General features: G+C 34.4%; 3 protein-coding genes across 3 annotated transcripts; all 3 read left to right on the top strand.

The window, feature by feature from the left end:
• Positions 1-1,366: 1,366 nt before the first annotated feature.
• On the top strand, positions 1,367-3,177 carry LOC113701267 (citrate-binding protein). The gene is made up of 2 exons (XM_027221834.2): positions 1,367-1,714; positions 2,658-3,177. Exons 1-2 carry the CDS (start codon positions 1,466-1,468, stop codon positions 3,039-3,041), a joined length of 633 nt encoding a protein of 210 aa, XP_027077635.1. The 5' UTR covers positions 1,367-1,465; the 3' UTR covers positions 3,042-3,177.
• Positions 3,178-9,740: 6,563 nt separating this feature from the next.
• On the top strand, positions 9,741-10,832 carry LOC113701116 (citrate-binding protein-like). The gene is made up of 2 exons (XM_027221627.2): positions 9,741-10,120; positions 10,261-10,832. The coding sequence occupies exons 1-2, from the start codon at positions 9,872-9,874 to the stop codon at positions 10,642-10,644; spliced, it is 633 nt and encodes a 210-aa protein (XP_027077428.1). The 5' UTR covers positions 9,741-9,871; the 3' UTR covers positions 10,645-10,832.
• A 2,355-nt stretch (positions 10,833-13,187) lies between these two features.
• On the top strand, positions 13,188-15,802 carry LOC113701527 (putative late blight resistance protein homolog R1A-10). Its single transcript, XM_072060016.1, has 4 exons — positions 13,188-13,748; positions 14,006-15,109; positions 15,223-15,361; positions 15,459-15,802. Exons 1-4 carry the CDS (start codon positions 13,188-13,190, stop codon positions 15,800-15,802), a joined length of 2,148 nt encoding a protein of 715 aa, XP_071916117.1.
• The last annotated feature ends 742 nt before the right edge of the window (positions 15,803-16,544 follow it).

The raw sequence follows: 16,544 nt of genomic DNA, 5'->3' as shown, positions 1-16,544 counted from the left end.
CCACAACTAATTTCACATTGAAAGGGGAAGGAAATATAAATGATATATAAGTTTGAGCTCAGAGGCTACTAAGTAATTTGAATTAACCATTTTGAACCTGTAGTTTTAATCAAAATTTATTTGGACTAACCCATGGACCCAAAGTGTTACTCTAATAAATTACAGTCCAAAATTGTTTATTGAGAATTTTGGTCCTAAACATGTAATCCGGTCTACTTGAGTCGACTTTTAACAAAATATCCGGATTTGGAATAAAACCATCTCTGGATTGTCACAAACGACTTTGGTACAAATTGTGGACAATTTGTACAGATTGGTTTTATTCCACAAACGGAATGGATTCATTGAGGACAATATATTTTGAGGTACAAATTGGTTTTTGACTGCAAAAATTACAAGTACAATAATTGGAGAGCACTGAACTTTGTCAACTCTTTTGCAAAGTAAGTTTTTCAACATTTCTTTTTTTTTTTTTTAGTTCTGGAAAATGAATGCTCAATTCCTCAATAGTCATCATAATTGAACATATCTTCTGTGGTCTTATCCCACAATAAAAAACAATAATAATTGACTTCCTAAGATTCTAATTCCTAAGACCTCATTTTGCTGTCACATTGGGACTGCACTAACTTATGAAAACACCTGGCAAATTTAACAAAGAAAATCCCTCAAATGCTTCTTGGAACTCCATTTCCATAGTTGATATATATGTGTGTATGTGTGGAAAACTAGTTCCCTAGTAGACCCAAAATTTATAGAATTAAAAGGAAAATCTTAAAACAATTTTCTGTACTAAAAGTGGATTACTTGCTTAAATAATTGAACCCCAGATCAGTAAAAGTCCACTATCTACATGTAGAACCCACTGCGCAGGCCAGTGCAGTCAACATTTAATGGAGAACTACGTCTGCGGGCCTTAAGGACTTCACTGTTCTTTTAGTATTCAGTTCATGCATCTTCTTCAAAATTTGCTCCATTTTTTGCAATTTGGCACTTTAACTTTGAAATACCTTCAATGTACTTACTTATATTCTATAAGTTTTTCAAAATATCATCTGTACATGGTCATATCCCACAACACAAAAAATAAACAAACTGAAAAAAATAAGTAAATTACTATCTTTGATTCCAAGTCCTGACAACCTCATGCTGTTTTCGCATTAAAATTGCAGTTTTTGAATATTACTTGATATTGCCAACTTATATGGGCAACTTATTAGTAATTAGGCTCAAAGTTTCTTGAACCTAAAACGGATATTGGAATTTTTTTTATGTACTAAAAGGGGACTACTTGCTTCATGGACCATTTTTATATCAAAGACTTTCTTCAATTTAACTCTACAGACGAAGTTAAAATGAAAAAGAAGATAAGACTCCACTATCTAGCTATATAACCCATGCCCCAGTGTAGTCTTCCATCCCCACACCTAAAACACTTTCTTGCTCTTCCTTTCTTCAGTTAGCAATGACGCCTTTTCTCGTCTTAGCCACTTTGTTCTTAACCCTCCTGAGGGCTCTGAAGGCTGATCCAACTGATGGGTTCAGCTATGTTAAGCTGAGCGAGGCAAATTTTCAAGTCCAGAAGCCGTACGATGTCTCTGTCAATCAACGCTATTCCTACATTGGTGGTGAACATAGACTCTGGGTTTATAAGACAGATAAACCTTATTCTCAAACTAGCAATACCAAACCACGTACTGAAATTCGCATCACTGTAAGTATTTTTTTTCCAGCCAATATAACACTTGTTTGGATAGTATATTATTTATATCTTATTTACACACACTGAATTGCATCATCAACACATTTTTTAACCACATTTTTATCTCACATATATCAGATTAAAAAAATGTTACAGTATTTTCTTCAAAAAAATTATCCCGAATACGCTTGTGGCATTAGCAAAGTTAATTTTGGGTTGGGGATAGAGTAGGAAAACATTCAAACTAAACGATGAACTGTGAATGAAAATGCATGAAATGATGTTGAACTCATAGTATTGTCCATGGTTTTCATATTAGTCATGTCTGTGACGTGTTTAACGTATTTTCTGTTATTAGTATAAATTTCATGGAATGAAATATTGTATTTTATCCAAAAAAGAGAGTATTGTCCATGATAATAATTTTTTCATTCAGAAAGGGACATGGGCGGTTGCAATTGCGTTGAATATACGGTCCAAATCAGGCCACAATAATTCAGTCTAATCTATACCATTCATTTTAAAATAAAAAAAATTGAAATAAATGACTCAGATTGAATCGAACTGAAATTGACATGTTTTGAGTGATTAATAACACTCTGTGGTTGCACTTGCAACGTCAGAGGCCCCAAACCCAATCTTGAATTTGGAAGAGGACCCTACTTTGCTCTACCAAGCTCACAAGCTACCCCCAAAAAAAAAAATTTTTTTTTGAGTTGATTAATTCACCATGAATTAAGTTATAGACCTTTAATCGATTAAATTATACGACTACTTGATTACTTGATTAAGTTATAGACCTTCCATTTTGTAGCAAGTAACCTGATTGAAATATTTTTGTATATAAAATTGTTTCCTTTCCTCATTTTTTTCCTTTTTTTTTTTGGGAGAATAAATAGCAAAAAAATAAAATAAAATGAAGTTGACATAACATTGATGGTAATTTGCTTCTCAGGGCTACGACTACACTTCAGGTGTATGGCAATTCGAGGGTTATGCATATGTACCCTCTGGAACTTCTGGTGTCAGCATAATGCAAGTATTTGGAGCAAGCACTCAGGCCACAACTGCTATGCTGAGAGTCTACAATCCATCCCTCACATACTACACAAATCCTGTCCTAATCCCCAACGTCTACAACAAATGGTATCGTGTCAATGTGATACATGACACAGGTGCTGGGAGAGTTAGAGTGTACATTGATGGAGTTTTCAAGTATGAAACTCATGATAATGGTCCTGCTACGCACTATTTCAAGTTTGGAGTGTATACACAAGACAATCCTTCTGATTACATGGAGTCCCGTTGGGTTGGAATCAAAGTTCTCAGGAAGAACTGAGATATATTAATTGTGGCATAATTATGGGATATATATGTGAAGGCCAATGTGCACTTCTAATAATATTAATAACCGTTGTACTTGGGTTTGATGGTTGATATTTCTCAATAATGGAAAATAAAGGTTTTGTTTTTCATCTTTTTTTTTTTGTTGGTTTAAGTGAAACTTTAAACCTACTATAAAGTATCGAAAAAACACAAGATTAGAGAACGGAATCGGAAATCTCATGATTACCTGACTAATGTCCCTCTCGACTAAGTTTATTCAAATAATCTCATGGTCATTTCAAATAATCTACTATCCGAACACATTTACATATTCTTTTGGAAGAAATAAAAAAAAAACTCGTTTATGTGGAAATTCAATAGATGATTGGACTCGATACGAGTAGAAATTTTGTCCAACTTATTTGTCATCTGCAGCAAGGAAGTTGAGAAGACTGCTGGATGGGCACCAGTAAGTGGCGACAATTGCACCCCACCTAACTGACTGCTATGACTTCAAATTGAATTGTCACTGCGTAAAGCAGAATTTACAAATGAAGGGGATCTCATTGCTGAATTTACTTCAATGATTAGCATCTAATTGCTATAGCTGGATGAAATTGGCAGAGAATAATAGTTTGGGTACTAAATCATCACAAAAACAGCTTAAGATGCAAATATCAATGCCCCCTGAACTATATTATACGTATGTATCTTACAATATCCCTTTGTGTCATGAACACAAATGAAAAAGATAATGGAAGGCAAAGTATTGTCTCATGGATGATAAGAAAGCTTCACTTCATGTAAACCAAGAAACAAAAAAGCGACAATTAAACCTTGAGTTCTGTTTGTCTATTTCCATCTTTTTAACCACTTGTTCATCATAACCATTCTCATCAAGATAACAATTTAGCTCACTAATTAGCAGAATGAAATTATTTCAGAAAGGATCAAAAGTATGTAGACTTTGTACCCCTTAATTATGTACTTCTTGGATGCTTCAAATTTTGGTTTTGTTGATGTCATTCATCGCAATGGCGGAGAGACATTGTGTTGAGTGTGGGCATTTGCAGTTAGTTATTTTTTAAGTATTTACAAATGAATAACTGAAGAAGTCTCTAATAGATATGCCTGTGACATGTTCTACGTATATTCTACCATTAATACAATTTTTTTTTTAATCAAGTAATCAATTGGAAGATTTTTAATTAATTTATTAATAATATTGACTTCTATTTTATCTCAAAAAAAATTTCAAATGGATATAGATTTCCTGTGAAACATACAATGAATTCAACCCCTTAGCCAGGTTCTGTCGTTACCCTGGACATGTAGACATAGAAATGGTTACACGATGGTAAGCCGCCTGCAAAGTCAAATGTTGTATGGTTCCTTTGAAATTTGCAAATTTTCAGTACTTCTGAGGAATAATACAAGTTTACCATTTCTAGATTTTTTTTTTTAAGGACCATTTCCAGATTTCAAAACCGAAAAATAGTATAGTAATCCTTTATTTATATATGTTGATGTATTTTGCCTCCTTGCTCAAAAAACAAGGGAGAAAAAAGGCTTTGCAAAAATCTTGAGTTCGTGACGGTTCGCTCCCCCTCTTTAGGGTATGGTAACCTACCTGACTTCGGTCACGGTTCGAGTCCCGTTGTTGACTTGTTCGGTGTGGAGTGGGACCTCTTCTCCCGAACCGCAATGAGGATTAGTCGGGGCCCCGTAAGGATTGACCCGGACACCCCCTGTATTGACAAAAAAAAAAAAAAAAAGATCCTAAAAGCAACCTAGTAGAAAAAATGGTGTATATATATATATAGACACACCCACAGCTGGTAGCATTAATTTGGATGGAGTCAATAGGCAGTGATGAGGGGGAATTAGGGTAGAGGACCTAGAGGCTACGGGCAGGTGAGGTTATTGCAAGTCATAAATATGATTATTGATAGTTGATGAAAGTCTACAATTACACTCTTTTTTTTAAGTGGTATCTTGAATCCAGAACTTCCTACCTATAATTGCTAATAAATATTTATGTGTATTTTTATGTCTATCATAAGTTCTAAAGTGCAATATGGGATACGTAAATCCTAAGTCCAAAGAAATTTATGAATGATCAATTTGTATACCAAATATACCCCCAAAAAATCGATTGTTATTTAAAATTGAAATCAAACATCCGAAATCAAAATCGATTAACCAAATTAAATTTTACTGGGTTGAAAATTCGGATAACCAATTTTTTGGGGGCATATAATTAAATTTTATTGGGTTGAAAATTCGGATAACTAATTTGATGCTCACCCGACGGTCCGTGGGAAAGGCAAATTGCGTGGGCGGCTAAGAAACATGGTCAAAAAGTCAGCTTTCCTATTTCCACCACATGATTGGTTTAACAATTAACTAGTCCGCTAATAGAAGCAAATTACTTAATGATTAATTATAGGGTTATTATCACTTTATCCCCTTAAACTATATTATTACTATCAGTTTACCCCCTAACGTTGTTATCTTTTTATTACTTTACCCCCATAAGTAAGTCAACTCAACATATTAAGAAATTTTAGACAAAAATATCCTTTTATTTTATAGCATTACGACATTGTTATTATCACTTTATTCGTTTAGATTATAGTGATACAATCACTTTAGTTCCTAACATTATTTTCTAGGCATTTTACCTCATCGTTAATCTAAATAGTATGGTCAAGAAATTTTATATATATTTACCCTTTTTATATATAATTAAAAATAAAAAGTTGGAATGGTTATTTTTTCCTTTTTTTTCACTTTAAGAGATCGAAAAACATAAAAATAAAAGGGTTTTCTCAAATTCCTTTTTTCACATTTATTAATACTAGGAAAAGAGAAAGAGATAGGAAAGAAGGAGACAAAAAATTAGATTTTGCAAAAAAAGAAAATAAAGAAAAGTCTAACATTATCGTATTACTTTAAGGTTGTCGAGATTAGGATTGGAATTTGGTGGTAAACAAAAAAATGAAATAATTTTAAAATAATAAAAGTATTTAATTCTTTTTTGTTTGTAATTTTTTTTAAAAAAAAATTGAGCTCTCTCTCTCCCCCTCCCCCTCCCCCTCTCCCTCTCCATCTTTCTAATTTTTTCAATATTAATAAGATTGCCAAAAAGAAAGAAATTAATACTTTGACTTTTTTTCTTGATACTAAAATGGAGAAGAGTCACTTTAAATTTTTTATTATGCAAAGAGGAGGGTATTTCTTCTAAAGATTTTTAGCTTGCTAAGTTGGTTTAATGGTAGGATAAATTGCCTAAAAAATAACTCTATGGAGTAAATTGATAATGAGACTATATTTTATGGGGGTAAAACGATAATAATTTTAAGGGTTAAACATGTCTTTTCACTTTAATTAACAAATTTCGTTAAGTTTGACCGTTAGTCTTGGGGGTAAAGTGACTAAAAGATAACGTTAAGGGGGAAATTGATAGTGACACCAAACGTTAAGGAGGTGAAGTGATAATAACCCTTAATTATATTACTCCCTAATTCTCAGCCTCGTCCAAAAGGCAATGCAAAAATTTAACATACCATATAATAGTGGATTGGAAAATGTAATCGCACCCTACTTTTTATTAATCACACGCTTATCATTTATTTTTATATAATCTAATAAATGAAAATTACATGATAAAAAATTATAGTGGAAATATCATTAACAAAAAGTGGAGTGTCATCAACAATTTCTTAGTGGATTTTATCGGTCCTCGAGTAACAAAATAATTCTAACATTATGATAGTAGAGCGCTTTAACAAATGGGGGGCATGATAACCCATTTGCTAGGAGCAAATCACCTTTAATCTCCATAAACTTAAGTGATTTTGCCGCCTTGGTTTCTTGCGGTTTCAACATGTTATAGTGAGTTTTATATTGTGACAATTGTGCTCTAACTTTAGTTTTTTTTCTTTTTTTTTTGAAAGGAATTGTGCTCTAACTTGGCTTTGGATATTTTATCAAAATTTTGGTGTCAGACTTCCTATTACATTTTGAGTAAATCTTATATATATATATATATATATATATATATATATATATATATATATTGACGGTATATATACTATCACAGTTAGATATACGACACATATGTAAAATTTGAGTTTTAAATTTAAATTCGATTTATGTGTCATGCATCTAATGGTGAAAGTGTATACATTGTCAATGTATAGAAGATTATTCCTTACATTTTATTTACTTTCAATTTATCTCACTTTATGCACTTTCATTTTCGCCCTTATAAAAACTAATTTTACTTTAATTACCTAAATACATGTTGTCAAGATAACTACCATTAAGCATTTCTTAATTTGCTATTTAGACTTTTTTTTCAATATAACCATCCCCTAAGCAATAACTGCCAACATAACAATCATTTTATCAAAATAATTTGGATGAATTACTGACAACTCTCCTGTGATTTTATATAATCCCAGATGATCCCCTTCAGGTTTCAAAATAGTCACATAACTCCCCTATGATTTTGTGTAAAGTAGAAAATAGATGAAATACACAATCAATTACGAAGTTTACACCAAACGTACTCTAAGAACACGTGTGATAAAATCTTAATCTCCATGTAATCCTCTTATGGTTTATATAAATATCCACCTTATCCCCTATAATTTTTGCATTTATCCACATAACCCCCCTATACTTTTATACAAGGTAGTTAAGCTGTTGATTGATTTATCATTTAAATAAGGACACTATTGGTATTTTAATTAACGATGTTACATGGATTATTTTTCACTAAATTTTCACTTTACATAAAACTATAGGGGGTAAAGCTGATATTTTCAAATGTTAGGGGGTCATATGATAATAGATGAAACTAGAGGGGTTATATGTAATTTATCCAAATAATTTAGAAGATTAAAATTTTCTTTAACAATAAACATATGTATGTAAAATTCATTTACTTTAAATATTATGCATTTCTTTATTTCACACATATCGAATATACATTTATCACTATTTATTATAATACATACCCGTTACCTTATTCTAACTGGAAAAAAAAAAAAAGGGCGTCACCCTCATCAGCCTCATGCTTGGTGTAACAGAATGTGTAAAACTTATAATATTGGCCGGCTTAAGTCAACTTTCAAAAGAATTCAGATTTGGGCATTACACATTCGTCACAAGCAACTGTACCAGAGGGACAAAGTCCAATACTAAGCGTGCAATAATTTTGCATGATTGTTGCCAAATGGATTCATTTAAAACATTAATTCCAGTTACAAATTGATGTCATTGAGATCATTGAATGGAATTAGTCTTTTAGTTGGACATTTTCACTTTGTCAACTCTTTTGCAAAGACTAACACTTCTTGTGTTCTGAAAACAAGTAGGTTACAATAATGCAAAACTCTTCTGGCATTTGGGACTTGACTGTTCTTTTCCTTTTCAATTTATGCAATTTTACTTCTTCATGATTGAAATTTTGCCCCATTTTCTGGACTTCGGCACTTCGACTTTGAAATGCCTCCAAAAAGAGCACAATTCGAAATTTTAATTTTCCAATGTCTTGAAATGTACTTATATGTGGATTTTTAAAATTATCTAGTCTCCCCTCTCCATGGTCTTATACCACAACACACCCAAAAAAAGAAAAACACTTTCTAAGATTCTAATACCTGACAAATTTTCAAACTAGGATTGCAATCTTCGTTAAAATTAAAAAACAAGGTAGAACCATAGTAGAAGATTAATAAAATTAATCTTATAGGATAATTTCAGAAACCTTCCCTAAGGTTTCTAACAATTTCACTAAGCTCCCTTGAAGTTTGAAAAATTACACTTATCTCTCTTGATTTGATAGTTTTAGTAACTAAATCTTAAAATAATATTGACTTGCTCAAATTTTTAAATGAATACCCAAAAATGCCCTTGTGTAATGAGTTTTAATTTATTTTCCTATACAATTATAAGATTATCTAGTATAATTATAAGGAAAAGGTACCAAAATTTTCATATCCATACCTACTGTTTGATAAACAACTATAATAATAATTTTATCACTATGATATGATACTTTTGATGGTATTTTATTATGGATTTAGATTTATAAGATGGAAAGAAAATGTTGAAATAATTCATTTAGAATTTATGAATTTTTTGAGAAGTAAGATTATCATAATTTAGTAATGGTTTTGGGCTATTTCTTTTTATTTATTATCAATTTTAATACCAAAATATAGAAAACAAAAATCAGCAAAAACATTGGATTACATATAAGTTAACTCATAAAAAAATCATTAGTTCTACATTTGGTTACAATAGAAACTAGAAGTACTAGTGCTAGTTATACAGTTTTACTAGCAAAAAATTTAAAAAAAAAAGGAATATGAAGGAAAAAGAATGAAAAAATAATTTTGAAAGCTATTCTAAGTACAAGCATACCAAATAAGGGAATTTCATTAAAATATTTAGGGATAGTATTGTCACTTTAAATGACAAGGCACGTATATATAATTTTTAAAACCTTGAGGGAGCTAAATGAAATTGTTTTAAACCTCAAGGTAGGCTTCTGCAATTATCCCTTATCTTATCCTTACCTGTTATGGGCTTCTTGAGTTCAAAAGTAGACGCTTAGAATTTCTGTACTAAAAGGGCACTGCTTGCATTTTTGACCAGTTTTATTATCAAGACTTCCTTCAAATCGAATTTAAGCCGCCCCAAAAAAATAAAATAAAATAAAATCCAAGATCAGATTCTACCACCTATAAAAACCCATGCCCAGTTTCAGTCCTCCATCTCTTCACTACACCTAAAACAATTTCTTGCTCTTCATTTCTTGAGTTAGCAATGACAACTTTCCTCTTCTTCACCACTTTGATCCTAACCCTGCTGAGGGCTCTGAAGGCTGATCCAACTGATGGGTTCAGCCCTGTTTCGCTCAGTACTGCAAATTTTCAAGTTCAGAAGCCTTACGATGTCCCTGTCAATCAACGCTATTCCTACGTTGGTGGTGTTCATAAACTGTGGGTTTATAAGACAGACAAACCTTTTTCTGCTGGTAGTACTACCAAACCTCGTACTGAAGTTCGCATTACTGTAAGTTTTTCTCTTCTTCTCTTCTTCCGGCAATTCAAATAGAAAACGATATTTACCGTTCAACTTTTACCCCTTTTTTGACAATACATAGCAAAACAATGAAGTTTGAGTACCATTAATTATGTTACTTTGCTTCTCAGGGCTACGATTACACTTCAGGTGTATGGCAATTCGAGGGTAGTGTCTATGTACCCTCTGGAACCACTGGTGTTAGCGTAATGCAAGTTTTTGGAGCAAGCACTCAGGCCACAACTGCTATGCTAAGAGTCTACAATCCATCCCTCACATACTACAGAAGTCCTGTCCTAATCCCCAACGTCTACAACAAATGGTATCGCGTCAATGTGATACATGACACAGGTGCTGGGAGAGTTAGAGTGTACATTGATGGAGCTTTCAAGTACGAAACTAATGATAATGGTCCCGCTACACATTACTTCAAGTTTGGAGTGTATACACAAGACAATCCTTCTGATTATATGGAGTCTCGTTGGACTGGAATCAGAGTTCTCAAGAAAAACTGAGATATTGTGGCATAATTATGGGATATGTTACGCCCAAAATTTGGAGTTCTAAGTATCTTTAATAAGTAATAATAACTGCACTTTGGCTTGATGGTTGTTGTTTCTCAGTGAAAAATAATGGTTGCGTACAATTCCCTGTACTGCTTTTATTTTGCATTATTGAAGTAATAATTACTGCACTTATTCAAGGTTTTGGAATGCAGGGCCTTTTTTTCTTTTTTTTTTGCCCTTCCTTTTCAGCCTATAGAGGTCCAAAAGTTGTTCAATAAGTGTACAATATAGTTGCTCAAAATATGGGATTCCTTCGTTTGTCAAGGGTGTGGAATTGAGAAGAATTGGGACGACAGGGATCATAAAAATTGGGATGAGAGAGAGGGCATTTGTCTAAAAGTATCATTTGTGATTTCTAGATATCCATGTGAAGAACAAATAAGCCTGCTTTGTACCCTCAAATTTATAAGCACTAAAAATTATTGAAAATCGCTTATAAGTAAAGGTGTCAATCACAATTCAATTATATTGATCCGTCCAAACCCAATCAATTCACCCATTTTGACACCTCTAATCATAAATAAGATACCCCCTTGATATTTTTATAGGAAATCGAAACCTGGTTCCAAACTCCCATGAGAACTTATTGCAAGACAAGCAGCTTGATTTAAAAAGCTCTGTTTTGTGGCCAAGAAGTGTGACAGAGTTCTTTTATAAACAAGATAGAAAACGCAGTCCAGATTTTGCGCCTGGCATCTTGGAAATTTTATGGTTAGAGTTGGTTTCTTCGATAATTGGTAAAATTCGAGAATAAGGATTTGGAATAATGAGAAAAGTCAGAAATTTGACTTTGCTTTTGCTTATGTTATTCATTCTAATTTAACCAGCAAATGCAACTGAAGTCAAGTCTTCTGCTAGACTTCCTCAAATTTCAGTAAAAAACTAGCAAATTAGTACCTTGTGACTAATAAGGGACAACAATACTGGTCAAAGCCTCAAAAATGAGGAATAAAAATGATAATTTTTCCCTTTGATAGAATGATTTCCGTTACATACGAATCATTGGTTTGAACAAAAACACCTGTAATTCTCTTGGACCTCTTGGTCTTGGTCCTTGTGTGTGTAGAAGTCTTGGTCTTTGTTTGCCACAACAGAAGTTGCTGGGAAAGTGTTGTAACACTTATTCAACTTTTTACTATCATAGTACCGCATCTTTTGTGAACAAAATAGCGCATTGTACCATTTACCCCAAAAAAATAAAAAGTCTGGCCTGTAGTACTGGCTATTGTTAGATCACAGAAATTTGCAGATCTTCAGATAAGTTTATTTGATTGCTAAACCAGATAGAAATCTGATGTCCAAGGGAAAAGAAGATACCATGATGGAGACATCTTCCATCAATAACACTTGTTGCTTTGATTTTGCTTTAGATTATCTGGCCTGGCTGGACAAGTCCTGTAACTCCTGTTTTGACTGGTATCCTGATATTTGGAAGCTGAAGATGGAGGTAAGGCTATTGAAAACCTTTTTTCTGTATGTCAGAAATTGTAGGAGGAGGAGAAGGAGGAACAGTGGGGATGGGGAAACCTGTGTGGAGCATGGTCACGAGAACAAGGGTAATGCCATGTCTGAAACTTTAAGGCTTAGTACTATTTCTTTGAGGATCCAAGAATTGCTTAATGGGATGACGCATCATCTTCACTTAGCTTATCAGAGATATATCCATTCCCGTGCATTGGATCGTAGACGCATCATCCAAATTGAGCTCAACGGGTCCAGGGAAAATATCAAGTTGTTTCTTGAAACTGATATCAAGAAATCATGCATCCTCACCTTGTTGGACTACCACTCGCTAGGTGATCCACGACTAGTTATGGATCTCATTGATTCCCTTGTAGAGTATCTGGATGATCTTCGCGGGAGAAAATGGGAGAAGCTAATAGAAACCCTTCAAGAGAAGCTAATGTTGTTAAGGAATCTCATTGGCTTGGCCACAGTGCAAGGTGTTGAGCATATGCAATTGATAGATCTCTTGATTCACGTTGAAGTTGTGGCTGCACGCTTGATTTCTGTATGTCGGTTTGCAGAGATGATGAAGTGTTCGATGAAATGGAGTACAAAATTTCTCAATTGATACAGGAGAAGATTAATCCTGTTAACCCCCAGGTCCAAGAAACTTATATCCATGTCCTGACAGCTTCAAAGCAATCGAGATCATCATATGCTTCAGCCCTGGAGGAGAATGAATATGCAGCGGCCAACTTTGTTGATTCTCTCCTAGATTACCTTATCGATCTACTAGGATCTTATAACAGTTTTCAGGTTCAAGTGAAGGAGCAAATGCTAAAACTCCATCAGAAAATAAGATTCATGAGTATCGTACTCAAGAAGAAGTTCAATGAGCTACATGATGAATTGAAGGATCTTATTGGAGTTGTGGCTTGTGATGCAGGAATTTTGATGTTCACCCTTTCTCCAAATGAAATGAAGAAGGCTTGGCTGAGGAAACAGATCTTGCACTTTTCCATTTGCTCAAAGTGCTCAAGTATATAATGGCAGAAGTAGCACACATGTATCCACTAACATCATCATCTTCATTTAGTTTTCCCAGGACCAATGAGTTAGGCTCTGTTGATTTGTTCCTAGAAAATCTAAAGGAACTAGCAAGCTGCGATGAAACTGATCATTCACTTGCTTTCCCAGTTGATAGCATCGACATAGTCCAAAAAAATCTCACATTCTTAAGATCTTTCCTCGAGAATATGAAGGAGAAGCGCAATCAGAATGGCAAACTCAAAACTTGCTGGAATCGTGTTATGGAGATTGCATACAAGGCAGAGTTAGTAATTGACTCGATAGTTGTCAGTGATAAAGGTCATTACTTTTTGGATGCTGTTGCTGAAGACATCAATCTTATGAAGATCGAGGCCCAAGAGATCTGTGACAGCACAAGTTATAATGGTGAAATCAAGAGAGTTACCAGGGCTTCCGTTCATATGCCATCTCAATTAACTGCCGCCATGAAGATCTTATGGGTCTTGGAGACGAGGTGGAAACTATCACTGACAGACTTACAAGAGGAACAAAGCAGTTGGATGTTGTTCCTATCGTGGGTATGCCTGGGCTTGGTAAGACTACATTAGCCATTAAAGTTTACAGTGATCCTTCAATTAAACTGCACTTTCATATTCATGCTTGGTGTTATGTTTCTCAAGTATACAGCAATCACAATTTGTTAGTTCAGATTTTATGTAGCATTGATTCTAGGAGTCCTAACCAATGTGTTAAGATTGAAGAAGTTGTTTTGGCTGTAGAACTATACCAGCGTTTGAAGGGACATAGGTATCTCATTGTTTTAGATGACGTGTAGGACATTGGGGCATGGAATTTGTTGAGAAATTCACTACCGGATGATGCCAATGGAAGCAGGATCATGTTCGCCAGCAAATATCAGAATTTGTCTTCGCTATTTAAAGGAGATTGCAAGCCTCACCATCTTCGCCAACTTACTGATAAAGAGTGTTGGGCTTTGCTGCAGACTAAGATATTTGGCAAAGAAGGATGTCCTCCTATACTAAGTGAAGTTGGATTCCGAATAGCAACAAACTGTAAAGGACTACCTCTCATTGTTGTCCTGGTTTCTGGAATTCTTGCTACTACTGATCAAGATTGCTGGGAAGAAACTGCGGAAACTCTAAATGCCAGCATTATTCTTGACACTGGAAACTGCATGAAGACTCTTGAGCAGAGTTATAGTCATTTACCAGATTATTTGAAGCCATGTCTTCTTTACTTTAGTGCATTTCCAGATGAACGAGATATTTCTGTACAAAGGTTGTTACAGCTTTATATTTCTGAAGGATTTGTTCAAAAGACTGAAAGAAAGAGCTTAGAGGAAGTGGCCAATGACTGCTTGATGGATTTGATTGCTAGAAGTTTAGTTATGGTTACTCGAGAAAGAACTCTGGGAGGTGCCAAAGCCTGCCAAGTTCATGATTTGGTACATGAATTTTGTGTGGAAAAAGCCAAACTAGAAGGTTTTGTACATATAATTGATAGGTATAAAGACCCTTCTTGTCCTACAGGACCTTGCAACTACAATCCCCACCGACTGTGTATTTACAATACAATGGTAGAGGTGGTTAAGCAGTCAAGGCAATTTTTTCCCAATTTACGCTGTTTGCTCTTCTTTCCTAGCTATGAGCAGAATGCTACAGATCTGGATTTGGGGTTTTTGATGTCTAAACTTCTTAGAGTGTTGGATTTGGGAAACTTTGACTTTTGTGAATCATTTCCATTGGAAGTACTATGCCTTGTTCACTTGAGATACTTGGGGATTAATCTGAAAATAGACTTTGTTCCATCTGCAATAGCCAATCTCTCAAGGTTACATACTTTGGTGGTTTATGGAAGCATTACTCATGTCGAGTTGCCAAAGACTATCTGGAATATTAAGACGTTGAGGCATCTTTGGGTATAAAGTTATTATATATACGGTTTTAGTTTTCCCAGTGACAATCTTGAAGAATCCCCGGATTTAGTTCATTTAGAAACTCTAAACCTTATAATTGATCCCTCTTCTCAAAGCTTGCAAAAGATACTGAAAAAGTTACCCAACATCCGCAGGCTAAAGTGTGTTGGAGTCTCAGGGCTCTAAACAGCATCTTCTGGAATTTGCTATGGGACTCTGATGCTGGATCATTTGAGTCTACTAGAATCCCTAAAGGTAGTATGTGGATTTGAAGCATTCGAGTTTGAATTTCCATTAAATTTGAGAAAGTTGACTCTCTCATGCAATGACCGGACATGGAGTGAAATTTCAGCAATTGGAAAGCTGCCCAACCTTGAAGTTCTTAAAGTTAGAGATTCCTTTGTGGGGGAAGAATGGGAAATGAAAGAAGGGGAATTCTGTAATCTTCGATGCTTGGAGCTATCAGATTTAGGCTTTTGCAGGTGGACTGCCTCTGCTGATAATTTTCCCCGTCTTGAGAAATTGGATTTGCATTATTGTGAGGCCCTGGAAGAGGCCCCTTCTTGTTTAGGGGAATGTTCGACTCTTGAAATGATTGAGGTGAAAGGGTGTAGTGAGTCTGCTGTATGTTCTGTAAAGCAAATTGGACAAGAGCAGATGGAAATGGGAAATCAGGGTCTAAAGATCATTATGTGAAGTTATTGCTGATCCATGTTTTCTTGGTACTAAGATCAAATTGAAGTTATTGGTGATTTCTGTTTACTTACTACTCAGATCAAAAGGAGTCACAGACTCACCGCCCTCTCATCGTATTTTACAGTGGTGAGCCATTCCTGTCTTTTCTTGAATTGGATAGAATCAATTCAGAGTGGGATTCCATTCAGTAGGTTAGATGTACTACCACAGTACCACTTGTATATTCTGAATTAGTTCAATGACAGCTATTCATGTTTCTTTAAGCAATTTCTGGAGATCCCAATTATTTGGTCTCAACTTGATTCAGCTATAACTTTTCAAAATGCTGCTACAGATTGATATGATTTTTAAAAGCAGCAGAACACATGTCATATGTGCGAGGTGCCCTTTTCCGTTCCTTCGATACATTGCAACCAGAGTAATGCAGACTTCTACAAACAATTCCAGCCCACCACAGGTCTTAATTTAGAACTCCCAATTCATGACATCCAACAGCTATTCTAATTCTCACAAAGGCAGTTAACAAGCAAATCGTGTTTTGGCGCAAGAAAATGACAGAAAAATTAGTCGAATCACAGAACTTCATAAAAGAGCTAATAATGTTTGATTTAAAACTATTTAGACCTGAATCACAGAAGCTAATAGAAGAGCTAACGAATCAACAAGATTGACAGAAGTTCCAATATATCACGTTGATGTTATGGTTGAGAAAAGATATTGCAGGTAAAATATGTTCAAGGGA

Source organism: Coffea arabica, chromosome 7e, assembly GCF_036785885.1.
Source record: "Coffea arabica cultivar ET-39 chromosome 7e, Coffea Arabica ET-39 HiFi, whole genome shotgun sequence".
Lineage (NCBI taxonomy): Eukaryota > Viridiplantae > Streptophyta > Magnoliopsida > Gentianales > Rubiaceae > Coffea > Coffea arabica.
This window is presented reverse-complemented; position numbering and strand designations above follow the sequence as displayed.